Below are 18,816 nucleotides of genomic sequence, written 5' to 3' on the forward strand. Positions count from 1 at the left end.
GTTTGTTCATTAAGGAAGGTGGGGTCTCAATGTGAGATTTGAAAGAGGCTGCCTTGAAGACCTCACTGACGAGAAGGAAACAAATCTATGTCCTTCCGTGAACAAAGTTTAGGTAGATTTAGTTCCTTGGTTAAAAGTGTAGCTTCTCTCCCAGCTGTTTTTGAAATGCATATAGCCCTAAAGGGGTAACATGTTAAATTATTAACTCTTCATGGGGCTGACTTTATTTGGTCCTGGACACCAGGGACCAGGACTTTGAAAGTTGAGGAGGAGCTGTATGGTGGTGCTTGACTGTAAGCCCAGAAACTCAGGAGGCTGACAGGTGGCAAGTTCAAGGCTAGTCTCAGGAACTTGGCAAGGCCTTGTCTCAAACATTTTTTTTAAAACGGCAGACTGGGAATGTGGCCCAGGGGAAAAACGCCCCTGGGTTCAATCCCCAGAACAAGAGGATGAGGAAGAAGAATTAAAGGAGGAAGGGAAGAAGGAAGAGGAGAGTTAGAAGAGTCAGGGTCTGAAGCCCTAAGGGGCGGTCCTGATAGGGTAGGGAATGGTGTCAGGGAAGAGCTTCACGTGAACCTGGCTTTTCCTGTCCTGGGGCCCTCTTCCTCTTTACCTGGTCCCAGCCCTGCCACTGCCAAGAGGAGTGCTTTCTGCTTTATCTGGGATTGGTGGGGACACCCTACGCTTTCCTTTCTCTCCAGGGTCACTTCCGAGGGCACAAAAGAGAGAAATTGTATTTCCTCTTTTAAATGGGCTTTCTAGGAAGCCAGGGCAGCGCAGATTGGCCTTGGCCGTGGTCGCAGGGCCCCGTGTCTCCAGCAGTCCCCTCACCTTTGTGGTGCATGGCGACCGAAGTTCTCCTTCCTCGGGGCGGGAGGCTCCGGGGTTTCCCAAGGCCCGGGCCAAGGGGGTGGGGCTGCCTCCCAGGTCGGTCCCCGAGTTGTGTCCCAGGTGGGTCTCGGGGCTGTGTTCCGCGTCCGGCTTTGGCGAGACTTTTCCCAACCTCTTTGCTCACTTGAGCGACGGCCCGCGTCCCTGTGTCTGTCCTGGTGGGGGTCTCGGTCCCTCCCTCTGTCCCGATCCTCTCGCCGGTCCCTGTCTCGATCCCCTCGCCGGTCCCCGTCCCTCCGCGCGTCGTCCCCATTCCTTTCCCTGCGCCGGTCCCCGGCTCTGTCCCGCGGTCGCTCAGGGTGGTGGTCTCGGTCCGGGCGGGGGCGCCGGTCCGGGTCCCGTTCTCTCGGTCGAACCCGGGGCTCGCGAGTCCCCAGCGAATCTTCCATGGCCCGGTTCCGTGTCCCCGCCCGAGAGCGACAAGTTTCCCGGGCTGGAGGCCAAACTCAGCGGCAGGGAGGGCGGCAGCACACCTGTGCGCACGCGCAGCTGGCCTGGGAGCGCTCACCTGTGCGCGTGCCCCAAGGACTGAGTGTCCTCCCCTGGTCAGCCAGCTGCGGCCGTCACCGTGTGGGTGGTTATCACCACGCAGGACTTTCCATCTCCGAAGTATTTTTTCATTCGATTTTTAAAATATACAAAAACGTCATACAATGCAAAGAAGCGCAAAACGTATCCTGACCATCCTGATACTTGTCCGAAGGTGACAGACAGCAATGACTGAATTCCTCATGCTGCAAATGTACCTCCAAAGGTTTGTTAAGCCCATCAGAAATATCTTTTCTTCAGACACTTCTCAAAATAAGTAAGAATGGTCAATAATTATACGAAAAAAAATGTTCTAAATTTTAGCCATCTAGGAAATGCAAATCAGAATTACTTTGTGATTCTGTTTCCCCTCAGTCAGAATGGCTTTCACCTAAGAATACAAAACCACCAACAACAAAACAATAAAAGCTGGAGAGGATGCAGGGGGGAAAAGAACCCTATATACCTATGGAGGGAATGTACATTAATACATTAGTCAATCAGTACAGAGGTGCCTCAGAAATCTAAAAATAGAACCACCACAAGATCTAGCTAGGCCACTCCTCGTTATATGCTCAAAAGAATTACAGTCAGCATACCCATGCTTACTGCAGCAGAATTCACAATAGACATCTTGTGGAATAGATGCCGGCAATAGATGCATAGATAAAGAAAATGCGGTGAACATATACACAACCCAGTGTTAGTCATAAAGAAGAATGAACTTATGTCATTTGTAGGAAAATGGGCGGGGGTGGAGATCATAATGTTAAGCAAGATAAGCCAGACACAGAAAGACAAGGGTTTTGTTTTCCTTCATATGTGGAATCTAGGGGGAGGAAAAGATGTTGTGAAAGAAGCAAGGAGACCATTAGAGAAGTGGAAGGGGGTCAGGGAGAGACGATCAGGGAGAGGGGATCATATATGATCACATGTGTTATTTGCATGCATGAATGTGCCACAAAACCCCATTGTTTTGTATAATTAAGATGCATTGAAAAACTTAAATTGTTAAAATATTCCAGTAATAAATAATAAACAAAGCAACAATGATAAAAAATAAATAAATGTCATTTATTTTGACATAAAACAGCTCTAAAATCCTAAGCTCAGTATTCCGTTGTCATGGCATAAATGCTCTCCCATGTCCAATTTCGAGAAAAATTGGTTTAAAGACTGGCTCAAAATTCCTAAAAATAATACATAATAATTGTATGTATCCATGGAGTAATGTTATAAGATGCAATCAGGAAAATTAAATCAGGATAATTAACACTTCCATTATTTCTTTGTGTCTGAAATCTTTAAATTCCTCTCTTCTAGTTTTTATACAGTATCCGGTAGTGGACTGCAGTCTCCCTACTGTGCTGTAGGATGCTAGAACTTACTTTGATCTAACTGAATGTTGGTACCATTATCCCATTATCCTCTATCCTCTGCCTCCCTAACCTTTCCAGCCTCTTATAATCACTATTCTGCTCTTGCCTTTGAGATCGATTTTATTCTAACATATGAGTCAACATGCGGCATTTATCTTTCTGTGTCTGGCTTATGTCACTGAACATAATACCCTCCAGTTCCATATCCTAGGTGCTGCCTTCCCTGGTCCTTCCAGGGCAGATAGGGAAAGGCAGCCACCTCCGACCTCTTTTACAGGGGCACTGATCCCATTCATGAGGGTGGAGCCTCATGACTAATCACTCCCCCAGAGACCCTATATCTTTTTAATAAAATTTTTTTTTAGCTGTTGATAGACCTTTATTTATTTATACGTAGTGCTGAGAATCGAACCCAGTGCCTTACACATGCCAGGCGAGTGTGCTATCACTGAGCCACACCCCCAGCTTGAGATCTTATCTCTTAATACTAACACATTGGATATTAATTTCAACATAAATTTTGTTAGGGATACCAACATCCAGACCATGACATCCCTTCCCCAAATTCATGTCCCTTGCACAAGCAAAATATAGCCACTCCATCTCAATAATCCCCAAGTTCTTGTTCCAGCCCAAATTCAAAAGTCTAAAGCCAAAAGTCATTTAAATCAGATATAGATGAGACAAACAGGTGTGTACCTTGTAAAGCAAGCTCCACCAGGGTGGGAACTTACAAATGGCGTACATGATACTTGTTCAGTGAACGAATGAATGATGTTGTTGAATGAATGGGAGGGGCCACACAGATGCCATGTCTCCAGGAAGCTGGCTCTCTTGGACATCCCTAGGACTTTGTTCTCAGGGTTCTTGGTCCTTTACCTTCTGTTTTCTCTTCTCCTTTCATTTGTGCCAGCCATTGCTGGGACTCTTGCCCCAGCCTATTGAGGACAAGGTCTCTGAGTCATTTATAAATGCTCCCCCAGTGTGCACTCAATCAGGATTTGTTGAATGGATATAAGGACACTTTGATATCACCTTTGTCTCTCTTTCTTTGGTATTGGGATTGATCTATGGGTGCTTTGCCACTGAGCTACATCCTCAGCCTTTTTTTAAAAAATTTGAGACGGCGTCTCACTAAATGCTAAGGCTGGTCCTGAACTTGTGATTCTCCTCCCACCTTCCGAGTCTCTGAGATTACAGGCATGTGCTACTGGGCTCAGCTGCCTTTGCTTCTCTTTAGGAGGGTTTTGTGGAGCAGGGAGGACCCAAAGGTGTCTTTGCAGAGGCTGGGAAGTTTATAAATTGGAGGAAAGTTTTTTAAATGTCCTGTTTTGTCTTAACTTCTCCATAAATCAATCCTCTGTGGCAGGTAGCATTTTCTAAAAAAAGGCCACAACAGTATTTCCAAGAACAGTCCAAGAAATCTGCTGCTTCATCAAAAAGGTAGTCAAATATGGCATAATGAGTCCCACGGTTATGTATTATTATAATGCACCAATTAAAAAAGGAGACTAACTTGATATTCCCACCCTATGAGTCTGGGCAGGTCTTTGTGGCTTCATGGACAAAAAAAAATCAGAACTGGCAACCCAGTTTTGGGGGCCCAGTGCAAAATGAAAATGAAGGGCTCCGGTCCAGATATCATTAAAGAATTTCAAGGTGGCGACAGCAAGGTGTTAAAGAAACAAGAGGCCCTTTTAAATCACGAGGCCCTGAGGGGCTACCCAGGTCTCATCCTCTCAAAGGTGGACCTGAACAGAATGCAGCAGAATGTACTTAGTGACTTCTGAAGCTCACCATGGAAGGTGGTACAGTTTCTTCCTGGCTGTCTCTGAGGATGCTCCTCCTTGGAACCCAGCCACAATGGTATAAGGAATCCCAAGTGACGTGAAAACTTGTTGTGTATGTGTTCTGGCCAATAGCTCCAGTTAAGGTGATAATAGTTTTTATAGACTAATTCTGTGTACTCAGGAAGATCACAGGTACTTTTTATTTTCCACAGCGTCATGCAAAGGTATTATAAATAAAACAATTCTAGTACATGTAAATGTTGATGAAATGTCAACCATACAAGTGAGAAAGGATCAAGAAAGAACACTGAGGGAGTCCAGTGAAAATCTCTTGGGTTTACTTAATTTTGGTTTAGCTTATGCTATTTTATTTGTAAAAGAGATGGTGATGAGTCAATGCCCCGATCTCTCTTTGCCTTTAATTAAAAATAAAAGATTTTTGGCTATTCCACTGTTCTTCCAGGAATCCATGGTAGATATTATGCATATGGAGGAAGGGCACAACAAGGGCAGGAGTTCTCTTCTGAGAAATTCCCTTGAGTAAATTCCAACCAAAGCAAAGTAGCAGATGGCCAGAGCACAGAAAAGGAAAGTACTTCTATTTGCATGTTGAAGATAATTTTCCCAGAACAAGAAAAATGAGGCAGGTGCAGTAGTACAGGCCTGTAATCCCAGCAGCTCAGGAGGCTGAGGCAGGTGGATCACAAGTTTGAGGCCTTAGAAATTTAGGGAGACTCTGTGTTAAAAAATAAAAAGGACTGGGGATAAAAAGCTCAGTGGTGAAGTAGCTATGGGTTCAATCCCCAGTAACAATCCAGTAACAATGACAAAAACCAAAGAGAGAGAGAGAGAGAGAGAGAGAGAAACAAACCCATGTTTAAGATTTTATTCATCTCAATACTCATTGAGGGAGTCAGGCAGATATTACAACAAGGTCACAAACAATTGCAAGAAGAGAGACCCACTTATAGGTCAAGTGTGATGAAATGAATGTACAAATGGAAGCAAAACTGCTTTTTTCCAAAGAGGGAAAGGAAAATCAATTCAACTTCTACAAGTCAGGATATAATTTGAATGTATAGAGAAAGAAGTTTTTTTGTATTGCCATCAGTCACCTACAATTTACAGAACGGAAGAACATCTCAAACACAATGACAGACTTGAATCAGGAAACTTGGAGGGGTGTCCTCTAGACAATGCATACTTTCCCCCTGAAGTTCCAACATAAAGGCATTGAATTTCCTTTAGCTGGAAAAAACAAGATGCTAAGTGGTCATAAAGGTTTTGGATTTGGGAAAGTGTTGCTTGAGTTTAATCCTGAAGTGAAATAGTATCTGTGAGTGGTTCTAACTGAATCCATTTGGAACAGAGCCAACACATTTGTATTTTTGAATAGTTTCATTAGGCACCCTATTTGAGAACCAGTAAGTATATTTTTCAAGTGTCTCAGTCTTTTTGTATTGCTGTAACAAAATACCAGAAGCTGGGTACTTTGCAAAAGAAAAGAGTGTTATTCCACCCAGCAGAGGCTCAAGAACACACTGCCAGCATCTGTTAGGCTCTGGTGAGGGTCTCATGGAGATGACATTACAATGGTGGGAGTGCATGTGGAGGAGATCACATGGTGAGACAGGAAGCAAGAGATCAGAGAGGGGCCAGGCTTGCTCTTTTTATAAAGACCTACTCTCATGGGAACTTAGGCACTTCTACCAGACGTGTATTCATTCATTCATGAGGGTAGAGCCTCATGACCTAGCTATCTTCCTCTAGGTCCCACCTCTTAAACACTACCATGCTGGGGACCATACTTCCAACATATGAACCTCTGGGGGACAGATCATATCCAAATCATAGCAATAAGTTAGCATTCAATTTTGTCCTAAAGAAGAGCCTAGCGTAAGAAGAATTAAATATGTAACTACTTTCTTTTTAGAAAATGAAAGTTTCTATTAGTTTTGGCATATCCTATGGAATTTGGGGGGTAGACAGTTTACCAATTTGAGTGTTTGAGTATTTTCCTTCAGACGTGAATGTAGGGAAGTCCTTGCATATTCCCTGTGTGATCTTCTGACTCTCTTCCCCTCCCCGAATATTTTGTACTTGCTGCCAGACCCCAGACACAACCTCTGGTGGCAGAGGGGATTTAAGGCAAGGTTAGTTCCCCTGCAGGGGCCCTGGCAGAGAGAGGAGAGCTACAGGGAGAGAGAGCTGGCCAGCAGGGAGCAGTGCAGGCCAGGCTAGGACAGCGCAGCCTGGCAGGCAGGAGGCCCCAGGGCCACACCTGCCGCTCTCCTCAGCCTGAGCATTTCCTCTACCTTCTCTGCCTGGAGTTCAAGGTAGTTCCAAATTTTCTGAACCTCACATGCTATATGGGTGAGCTTAGGAAGTCACTCCACCCTCAGTGCCCAAGTGTCCTCATTTACAAAACAGGGATAATTGCACCTACCACACAGGATTAAATAAGCAAGAGTGTGTACAAGTCAGAGCAGTGCCTGGCACATGTGAATACTATAAATGCATTAGCTACTATTCTTGCCATTCTTACTGTTATTGTGCACTATGGATATAATTGTGATAATAAAATAGTCCTGACCTCAGAAAGCTCAAAGTGTCATGAGGGAGGCAAATAAGCAAATACTGCCTAATAGAAGAAAAAGATGTATGTGGTGGATGGACAGGGTATGGAGACAGAAGTAACCAAAAGCAGCTTTAAGAAGAAGCAGGTGGATAAGGAGCACTTTTAGGAATGAGTGAGACAGACAGACCTGGGACCTGGAGAGTCAAGGCAGAAAAGAACATTCTAGGGCTGGGATTGTGGCTCAGCGGTAGAGTGCTCGCTTAGCATGGGCGGGACCCAGGTTCAATCCTCAGCACCCCATAAAAATAAAGGCATTGTGTTGTGTCCATCTGCACCTAAAAAATAAATATTAAAAAAAGGAAAAGAACATTCTAAATGAAGACAACAGCAGACAGAAAGCAGGTAGGTTTGGGACATTTACGTTCAAATTCTTCCATTTGGACCACAGCAGTGGGAGCAAGGACAAAAGGGAGAGAAAGAGACCGAAAAGGCAGGTAGGAGCCAGATCATTATAAGCCTGGAAAGCCAGGATTTGCCCTTGGACTTACCATGGAGGGTCTGAGGTCTCCAAGCAAGTAAGTGTACACACCTCCACTGTGGTATAGGGAAAAAGTCTTAGAACTTCTACTCAATCTATGACTGCTATCTTTTGGGGAATTTCTTTTTCTGAATCTGAATGATAGTGTAAATGATATATTAGTGGCTTGTAGACACATAATGTGTATACAAATGCTTGCATATTGGAGTACATTTCAGGTTTGAGACTACAGGCTGTGTGGAGCCACCAGATGTGACTTGCAATCAGGGAAGTATCTCAGTCACGTTTGTTATAGAAATAACAATCCAGAATGTTCTGGAGGGATAGTAGCCCCTAGTCAAGGGTCTGGCATTGTGGATGGAAAGAAAGTAGACTTGAGAGATCTTTTTTTTTTTTTAATTGTAGTTAGGCACAATACCTTTATTTCATTTATTTATTTTTATGTGGTGCTGAGGATCGAACCCAGGGCCTCGCATATGCCAGGCAAGTGCTCTACCCATGAACCACAATCCCAGCCCCTCGAGAGATCTTAATGAATGTAATTACTTATGTGAGAAGGAGCAAGTGATCAACAGCATCAAATGTCCAAGAGCAGTGAGTCACTAGATGTCAAAAACTTAGAATACTCAGTGAATGTCATGTACTGGTAACTACGCAATTTTTATTACAGAAAAGCTAAGTAAGTTCAACACTGGAAAGTGTCAGTTATGTTTGGAGATTGCCAATGACCTTGGCCAGGTCAATTTCAGAGGATTGCTAGGAAGGAAGGGCCATTGCCAGGAGGAATGGAACATGGAGAGAGGTTATTTTTCTGGAATGAAGAGACTTCAGCGTAACTATAGGCTCGTGATGAAGAGGATAAATTAAAACCCTTTTTCTTGTCAAAACATTCATTTAGAACTGTTGAAAGAAGAACTTTTCTACAAGAATGTAGTGAGCAGGTGTCAAGGATTTATAGCTCCTTATTGGGGGCAGAGCAGTATGGTAAATGGCTCAAAGGCATTTGGGAGACACTCAAGTAGGAAAGGCTAAGCACTAACATGGACAAAGCACTTCCAAAACTGATTTATGTCTTGCAGGTAGCCTTGCCAACAGCTGCCTCTTTTGCCCAGAGAGAACCAAAGAAGGAGGTTTTGGAGTTGGAGGCTTGGGAAATAGGCTGTCCTGAAGTCCTTGTGAAGTCCTTGGGAAATAGGAAGTCCCTCTGAAGAGAGTTCTTCCTCTCTGCCCTTAGCTGATATCAAGTTAAAGACTAGAAGATTTTTACTCTGGAATGTTGAGGTGGGTTGATTGAGAAAGATGAATCCAGAAGAATCAATGAATCGATGTATTTGAACAGATCTGATGGAGAGATCAAGAACAGCCCTCTTATCATTTGACCTGTAATTTCAAGTTACTGTGAATGATGGATTGTATAGTGGTATCTCTTGCTGTATAACAAATTGCCCCCAAAACTTAGAGTCTTTAAAAAACAATAATTATTTATTACCCTCAGAGTTTTTGAGTGTATTAGTTTCCTATTGCTGCTGTAACAAATTACCACAAATGTACTGGCTGAAAAAATTAAGAGTTCGTGAGATCAGAAGTCTGAAATGGGTTTATGGGCTAAAGTCAAACATTTTTCCTCTGGAGGAACTTCTAGAAGCTGTCCACATTCCTTCGTTCATGGTCATGTATGTGTGTCTCCCTTGAGGTTGCAACCAAGAGGTTGGCAGCGGCTTAAGAGTTTGCTTCTAAGGTGACACACTTACACAGAGGGCAAGGGGATGCTGGTGCCAAGTGTCCTCATGACATGGTAGCTGGTTTTTCCCAGGTCAAAAGATCTAAGAGGTCAAGGTGAAAGCTTTAAAGTCTCTGATCTTTGTCTGAAAAGCCACATGCCATCACTTCCACAATAGTTCTATTGGTCACACAAGTCAGCCCTTACTGAATGTTGGGAACAGCACCTAAGAGTCCCAGAAGACTGGAATCATTGAGACCATGTTGAAGACTGGCTGTCCCTAAGGTTAATAATCACTCTTTTCTGATTATGGAATCCTTACAAATTTTTCTAAATTGCAGACTTTTTCAAAACATTTTCTGTTTTCAAAAATGTCCATAAAAGCATGCATATATGTGTGTATTTATACAGCACTAGTAATGTAACACTGTAAAAAACAACCCCTCTCCTAAAAACAAACTATTTTCATTTTTTGTAAATTATTCAGTGGGTTTTTGTTCTATAATTTTTTAATGTATTTTAATATTGATGGCATCACAATATACATAAAAATTTGCAGTGTAAAAAGAAGATTGAATCTCTGGATCCAAGTTGCCTGAGTTTAAAGCCTGGCTCCACCACTCATTAGCTGTGTAAACTTAAGGAAATAGCTTAAATTTGCTTTGCCTTGATTTCCTTGTCAGCAAAATGAGGGAAATAATTTGTTAAAATATGCAACACATCTAAAACACTGCCTGACTTGGAGAGGGACAAAGAAGAGTTTGCCATTATTATTAGTTTTCTTAGTATTGTATCATACAATACAAGACAATATGGATTGACTTGTGTTTTCCCTCACAAAAAGATATGTTGAAGTCCTGACGTCAGCGGTATGACCTGTGCTGTTCTCAGTCCCACCTCTACCAGGAGTACTCTGCTGTTGGTAATTCTCACAATTGTCCCAGGGGGAGGTAATTAAATGCAAGAGGCAGGCTTGGCCCAAAGAAGATGCAGCTGACTCCAAGAGCCAGCTTGTAATAAAATCTAGGCACCGACCAAGTGGGCTTGAATGGACCCTCAAACCTCTCGATTCAGCCTTGTTTTGTTTTGGGGGGCACATGTTATCCCCAGCACAGTGCAATTTCTACCTCCATCTTCCCTTCTCAAAACAAAACAAAACAAAACAAAACAACTGCCCAAAGTAAATTTTTGACATTGAAGGACAAATGGTTTATTACCTCTCCAGTGGAACTGCCATAGGACAGGACTATCTTGTTTTCACCACTATGTCATGCCTGGCATGTGGTAAGTACTCATGAATATGTATTGAGCAAAGGAATGAACTTACTCATCTTTCAAATCTATTATTACTATTTTGGATTAACAGTGGCCTTATAGTAGAAAATGATGAAAATAGAAAAAAGTGTAGAGAATAAATTAATATCACCTATAAAAATAGCCACCCATAAACCTACCATCCCTTATTCCAAATAGTGTTGATTTTATTTTCAGTAACTCTGACTTCCAGTTCTCTAGGTTTGCTATTGTGAAAGTGATCTAAGATAGTGCAAGGTGGGAATAAAAAATAATAGTTCATAATTTCATTGTGGTTGTCCTTATGGTATGTCCCTATGTGTTCTGTCCTTCAGCCCTTCTGGTTCCTAGTGGCCATTGGCTCTTGCTTACCTCCTTGTCAGAGAGTGTAATGGGATCTTAGATGTGGTGAAATTTGAAAAACCAAATCAGTCTTTAAAAGTAAATCTATTTTTGGCAGTTCCTCTGGGTTTGGGATGGGGAAAGGAGATAATGGCGGTATTACAACATCAAATAAACAAGCATGGTGTGTTGGGTTTTGCAACTTCAAAAAGGCTGAGAGGGATCCCAGCCCTGAGACAGTAGTCCTATAACGCTATGTTATAGCAAATAAGATGTGTTGAGCCTCTTTACACTGTAGTCCTACTAAAATGTCTGTCTTACTGTTTTGTGCTGCTATAACAATACCTGATTCTGGGTAATACCTGATTCTGAGTAATGTATAAAGAGATCTATGTGGATCATGATTCTGTGGTTGACAAGCCAGCTTTGGTGAACTGTCCCCCACCTTCAGCTTCATCACAACATGGTAGAGAAGCAGAAAGGGATACAATCATAGGTGGAAGGGGCCAAGCATGTGAGATGTCCGGCTTTATAACCAACTGGTCTCCTGAGAACAAATTCAGTCCTGTCAGAACTACATCAGGCCTCTCTGGGGTGGTGGCCCATAACCTAAGTACCTTCCACTAGGCCCCAACTCTTGGAAGTTCTACCACCTCAACACCACCACACAGGCGACCAAGCTTTTAGCATATGAACTTTTATAGGACTTACTCAAACCATATCTAAAACCTATAGCAAGGGCTCTCTTTTGAGTTTTGAAAAGTTTTTTTTTTTTTTTTTTTTTTAACAATCAAGAACCTAATTTAAAACTTCATGTTTTAAGTCATTTCTCAGCAATGCTTTGACATCATTGTAGAAGCCCCCTTCTTTGTCTCAATTTCAACAGATTGGGACTGGAAAACAAATTCTCTGATGAATCTTTCCATTTCATCACATCAGCACTGATATTTGCTCCCCATTATGGGTTAGATTGTGTTTCCTCAAGTTCATTTGTTGGAATCTTAACTCTCTATACCTCAGAATGGAACCTTATTTGGAAATAGCGTCATAGCAGTTGTAATTAATTAAGACGAGGTCCTACTGAAGTAGATTTGGCCCCAAATCCGATATGACTAATGTCCTTATTACATGGGAAATTTGGACACAGACACACCTACCCAGCCAGGGTAAGCTCCCTGTTAACATGAAGGCAGTGGTAAAGGTGATACACTTATTAGCAAAGAAACATCAGAAAACCACCAGAAACTTGGGAAGACATATGGAACAGATTCTTCCTCATAGTCCTCAGAAGAAACCAACCCTTAATCTTGGGCTTCTAGCCTCCAGAGCTATGAGATAATATATTTCTATTGTTTAAGCCAATCAGTTTTAAGTACTTCTGTTATGGCAGCCATAGGAAACTAATATACTCCCTTTTGTATGACCTCGAGAATTCATAGAATCTTGGTAAATTAGAGATTTTCATATTTGGGGTCTTGTTAGTCATTCTAATTTCCATTCTACCACTTTGGAAAATGGTAGTACTCAGACAAAGCTGAAATTTTCTAAGTATATTTTCAATAATGTGGTGTTATTATATTCATGACTATTCAGGTGAAGATGAAATATGAACATAAATGAATTTTTAAAATATTTTTTTAGTTGCAGATGGACACAATACCTTTATTTTGTTTATTTAGTTCTTTTTTTTTTTTTAATGTGGTGCTGGGGATTGAACCCAGTGCCTCACGCATGAAAGGCAAGCGCTTTATAACTGAGCCACAACCCCAGCCCCATATGTGATTTTTAAAAGTTGGTAAATAGGGCTGGGGATGTGGCTCAAGCAGTAGTGTGCTCGCCTGGCATGCGTGCGGCCCAGGTTCAATCCTCAGCACCACATTCAAATAAAAGATGTTGTGTCTGCCGAAAACTAAAAAATAAATATTAAAGTACTCTCTCTCTAAAAAATAAAAATAATAAAAGTTGGTAAGTACAGCATACCATCAGACTATCTATATAAAAACTATATTCACATATTCAAAGGATCTTAAATTATATTTTTGTGTTTATATGTGTATACATGCACAAATATTGTATCTATGTGTATGGACAAAGGAAAAGATGAATGATATTTGTATGATAAAATAATTGGTTTTTATATATGCTAAGTTTTTTTTTTCATAAAAATGTCCTTTAGGTTACATATTTTAAACATATTTTTCTCAACCATGTTAGGTTTAGAACTTTGCTTTTATACCTATTTTGATAATAATACTGAATTGTCATAAGGTACTGTATGTTAGTTAATGCACACATGCATTCATTATTTGTTTGTGCACCACATCAATTTTGAGCATATACTATGGGATAAAGACTGGGAGTACAGAGGAAAAACATGGCTGTTGTTCTCATGGAACTTACAATTCAGGGAGAGGGGAAAATCACTCCATAAATGTGAACTTACACTTACAATTAGTGCTAAGAAGTAAACTATACTTGGATCAGTCACAGGGTTAAATCAGGGATACTTTCTCCAAGGAAGTGATGTTTGCACAGAGATCTGTAGGATAAGTGAGTTAGGTAATCAGATGAAGGATTGAGACGTTTACAACAAAAGAAAAAGCATGGGCAAGGCCCTAAGGAAGGAAGGGAAATGGGACAATTCCAGAACAGAGAGAAAGACAGTGGGTCAAGAGAGGGCATCCAGAAAACACAGGTCCTCTTAGAAAAGGTCAGGGATTTAAAAAGATCTTTATCTTAAGAGCAATGGGAACTCAGTGAAAAGTTTTAAACAAAGATGAGGGAGAGGAGTGTAACATAATCAGAAAATGCCTTTGGTCAACATTACTCTGGATTTAATATGGAAAACAGTTTAGGATGAGGGAAGATTACTAAGGAAACAATTATAAATAGTTCAGCCAAGAGATGAGAATAGCTAGGGCTAAGAGGCGGTAATGGAGATAAAGATAAAAGAATGGATTTCAGAGATATGTAGGAAGTCAATTTGACGGAACTGGGTGAAGGTCAAAAGGGGTAGGACTTTTGAAATGGCAGAGTGAGGAGCTTAGCAAATCCCTTCCCAAAAGACAATGATAATACTGAACAAAATTATCAAAGAAACAATTTCAGGATTCCAAAAATTAACCAAATACATACATCAAAATGTTTATTTGGGAAAAAAATGACTGAACCTCAGATATGAGTCATGGAAGATTGTGGCATTGTTATTAAGGCTATTCTCACTCCTTCACCCAGTTCTCTTGGCTAAACTCCACCAGAGTGGGTCAAGCTCCACAAACATCAGATCCCCTGCTGGAGGGGGGCTAATGTGATTTGGAGCAGAGCATGGGGAAAATCCCATGCCTTGGAGTGTGATAAAAAACTGTAATGACCATGTGGCAAACAAAGGAGGAAGGCCAATGTCATAACTATCTTGAGTACTGGGGCAAGCAACAGGCCAACAGAGTAGTCCAAATTTAACTGGGAGGTCAGGAAATGAGGCAGTCACAGTGGGTCTTGAGGAGCTCCCATTTGTCACTGGTTATCTTAGAAGGAGTATGAGAAACAACTTATATATTCCTGGTTGAATGCAAAGTTTGTGCCCATTATAGAAGAGACATGAAAAGGCCTGGGAGAAAGTGAAAGTTGGGTCAAATTTATAAACCACATGAATTTTGAATGTGTTCCCCAATTCAACAGAAGTTCATTGGTAAAGGATGGAAGGTTCAAGATGTTTGAGTGCAACTTCAGACCAATCATTATTGGAACATGAAGCTATGCTGATCTAGAAACAACCCATAGGAAGCCAGATTTAAAAATAGAGGAAAATACTGACATAGATTTTAGTGGCTGACTCTGCAAGGTAGACACATTCTACATAATTAATTAGTTCAACCAAGACACTAAACAACAACAACAACAAAACAATAAAAATAATAGAAAATAAAAATTAGGTGTTGCTACAATATAGTGTCTAAAATGTCCACTTTATAACAAGAGTTTATAAGATATGTATATAAAGAGACAAGTATGATCCACAAACATAAATAAATTCAGTTAATGGAAGCTATCTCAGAGGGGCATGGATGTTAGACTCAGCAGACAAAGGCTTCAAAGAAACTGTTTTAAGTATGTTGAAAAACAAAACCTAAAGAAAACCATGCTTAAAGAATTAAAGGAAAATATGATGATAATGATTATAATGGTTAATTTTTTCTGTCAACTTGACAGAGTGCCAGACATTTGTTCAGAATTATTCTGGGTGTGTCTTTGGGGGAGTTTCTGAATTATATTAATATTTGAGTTAGTAGACTTAGTAAAACTGACTGCCCTCCCCAATGTGGGTGGGGCTTAGCCAAACAGTTGAAAGCATGAATAGAACCAAAAAGACTGACCCTCTTCAAGTAGGGTGGAATTCCTCTCACCTGAATGTTTTGAGCTGGCACATCAGTCTTTTTCTTTTCCCCCCTGCTTTTGACTCAAACTGACACATCAACTGTCTTGGATCTTGTATTTGACTCCTTTGGACTGGAACTGCCTTTCCAGCTCTCCTGGGTCTCTAACTTCCTGACAGATTTTGGAACTTATTAACCTTCATTATTGTGTATGCCAATCTCTTATAATAAAATATCTTTATATGTATATATGCATATTTATAGTTCCTATTGGTTCCTCTGAAAAACCATGGCTAATGCAATGACTGATTGAATAAAGAAAATGAATAAAGATATGGAAATAATAAAAAAGAACCAAATGGTAGATTCTGGAGTTTAAGAGTACAATTGAAATGAAAAATTCATTAGAAGGTCTCTCAAGAGCATATTTGAGATGGTTGAATAATCAGCAATCTTGTTGACAGGTTATTAGATATTATCCAATCTGAAGTACAGAAAGAAAGAAGAGAAAAGAATGGAGAAAAATGACAGAGACATTTGAGACAATATTGAGCATATCAATATACATTCAGTGGGAATCATGAAGAGGAGAGAGAGAAAGTTGGGTAGGAAAATTTTTGACAAAATAATGGTCAAAGACATCTCAAATCTGATTAAGAATATTAATCTATACTGTTGAATGCTAAGTAACATAAACACATAGACACATCATAGTCAACTTTTGAAAGCCAATCAGAAAATCTGGAAAGCAGGTAAAGGAAAATGACTTATCAAGTACAGGGAACAATCATAAAGTTAACAACTGACTTCTCATTAGGATCAATGAAGGTCATAAGGCAATGGAATGCCATATTCAAAGTACTAAATGAAAAGACAGTCAATCAAGAATTCTATATCTGGCAAAATTAATCTTCAAAAGTCAAAGTCAAATAATGTTATAGGTAAGTGATGACTGCTAGCCATCTTTCTTTACAAAAAATGCCAAATAAAACTCTTCAGACTAAAAGGAAATTGTATCTGATAGTAATTTGAATCTATAAGGAGAAGTACTGGAAACAGTAACTTAGGTAAACATAAAAGGCTATATAAAATGTATTTTTTCTTTTATTTCATGAATTTATTTAAGAGAGAAAATCAAAATTATAAAACTGTTGTGATACTTGTATAACTATTTTCATATATATATATATATATATATATATATATATATATATATTTAGTTAGTTGTAGGTGGACACAATATATTTATTTATTTTTATGTGGTGCTATGGGTCAAATCAGCGCCTTGCACGTGCTAGGTGAGCTCTCTACTGCTGAGCCACAACCCCAGCCCTGTATGACTATTTAATACATATAATAATAGCAATACCTGTATAGGGAAAGTGCAAAGAAATAGATATATTGGAGCAGCAGTTTCTATACTTTGTTGAAATTAGGTTAGTATTAATCTGGGAAGGATTGTGATAAATTAAGATACATGTTATAATCTCTAGAGCAATCACTAAAAAATAACTTCAAAGATAAAATAAAGAGGTGTGCATGGTGGTGCATGCCTGTAATAACAGCAACTCAGGAGACTGAGGCAGGACTATTACAAGTTTGAGGCCAACCTCAGCAACTTAGCAAGACCCTCTCTTAAATTTTAAAAAATAAAATTAAAAAGGGCTGGAGATGTAGTTAAGTGGTACAGCAATGCTAGGTTCAATTCCCAGTACAAAAAAAAAAAATTCCAAAACCCAAATGGAATGAAAATAGAACACTAGAAAAAAAATAACTATTTAACACAAAAAAATAGGGCAGTAAAAAACCCCAAAAAACTATGAAACAAAAATGGCATAAATATGTAGAAAACAGGTATTAAAATGGTAAATGTAAATTCAACTTCATCTAAATTTATGTTAAATAAAAACAAATTAAATATTCCCATCAAAAAGCATTCAGACTGGGTGCAGTGGTGCACACCTGTAATCCCAGCAGCTCAGGAGGCTGAGGCAGGAAGATCATAAGTTCAAATCCAGCCTCAACAAAAGCGAGGTGCTGAGCAACTCAGTGAGATCCTGTGTCTAAATAAAATACAAAATAGGGCTGGGGAGGTGGCTCAGTGGTCTAGTGCTCCTGAGTTCAATCCCTGGTACCAAAAAAAAAAAAGCATCCAGATTGTCAAAATGGATGAAAAACAAGATCCAATTTTATGCCATCTATGGGGAACATATTTTAGATACAAAGACACAAATTTCACACAGTTAAGTGGTACAGCAATGCTGGGTTCAATTCCCAGTACAAAAAAAAAAATTCCAAAGCCCAAATGGAATGAAAATAGAACACTAGGAAAAAAAATAACTATTTAACACAAAAATAGGGCAGTAAAAAACCCCCAAAGACTATGAAACAAAAATGGATAATAAAAGGATGGGAAAATATATATGCAAGAGTTAACTGTACAGTTGTTAGAGTGGCTATACTAATATCAGGTGAAATACATTTTTTTCCTTAGGTGAAATACATTTGTGTTAAAATGTATTTATCCAAGACAAAGCTGGACATTTCCTAATCATAAAATGTCATGACACACAACTATTCCTGTCAGGGTCACTCCAGGAGAACTAGGCTGGCACAAACTAATGACTCATAGAGAAATACCTTTTTCTTTGGGTTCTGTGATGGCCCCTCTGACTCAGCTCCCACAAAGAAGACAAGGCAGGCAAGAAAGAGAGGGAGCACTCCTCAAACCTGGGTTTTATTAATGGGGGAGCTAATCCATGGAACAATCTATCCAAAAAAGGGCAAAAGGGTAGGATTACAATAAACAGGTGCGTGTAATTCAACCCTATCAGGTGATGCCCACTCCCAGAGCTGCACCTTTCTTATCCAAGCAGAGGTAAAGTCCACTTGCATTGCTGGGTGCAATACCAGTCCAGTACCTCTTTACTCAGGACTTAAAGGTGTGTGCATAGCTACTGTTCAGGGTGGCCTCCGACAATAAAACTTCAATTTATTAGGAAGATAAAACAATTATAAAATATGCACACCTAACAACAAAATCCTGATGTACATGAAGTACTGGCAGAATTGAAAGAGGAAATAGACGTTAATGATAGATGTATATGGAAGAGGAAGATGGAGGGACAGTATGACCTTAGTTATTTATCCAAAGATGGCCCACATGAGGTTTTCTTTCTAATATTAATCCCCCACGATTTATCCTCCTTTATTGAATAGGGCTGATCTATGTAGCCAATAGAATATTAAAGAAATAAGAGAGGATAGCTTCTGAGGAGAGGTCAAAAAGAGTTACTGCCTTACTTACTCACTCTTGGGGATCCCACCTGCCATGTTATGAGGATGCTCAAGCATCCCTCTGGAGGTCAACATGGGAATGACTTA

General features: G+C 40.1%; 1 protein-coding gene across 5 annotated transcripts in view; it reads right to left on the reverse strand.

Annotated features, from left to right (window-relative positions):
- Nucleotides 1–18,131, reverse strand: part of Marveld3 (MARVEL domain containing 3) — a 34,857-nt gene extending 16,726 nt beyond the window's left edge. Inside the window, exons 1-2 of one of the 5 annotated variants that reach the window (XM_046434471.2) lie at nt 18,073–18,131; nt 832–1,810 (exon numbers count right to left, since the gene is read on the reverse strand). In XM_046434471.2, coding sequence (XP_046290427.1) covers nt 832–1,280 — 449 coding nt within the window. In that variant the 5' untranslated portion in view covers nt 1,281–1,810; nt 18,073–18,131. Of the gene's footprint in view, nt 1–831; nt 12,813–18,072 lie in introns of those variants that run through there. The other 4 variants (XM_046434474.2, XM_058576053.1, XM_046434473.2 and 1 more) reach the window with 4 other exon arrangements.
- Nucleotides 18,132–18,816: the final 685 nt, after the last annotated feature.

Source organism: Marmota monax, unplaced genomic scaffold, assembly GCF_021218885.2.
Source record: "Marmota monax isolate L192 unplaced genomic scaffold, Marmota_monax_Labrador192_F-V1.1 WCK01_AAM20220418_F8-fsc00024, whole genome shotgun sequence".
NCBI lineage: Eukaryota > Metazoa > Chordata > Mammalia > Rodentia > Sciuridae > Marmota > Marmota monax.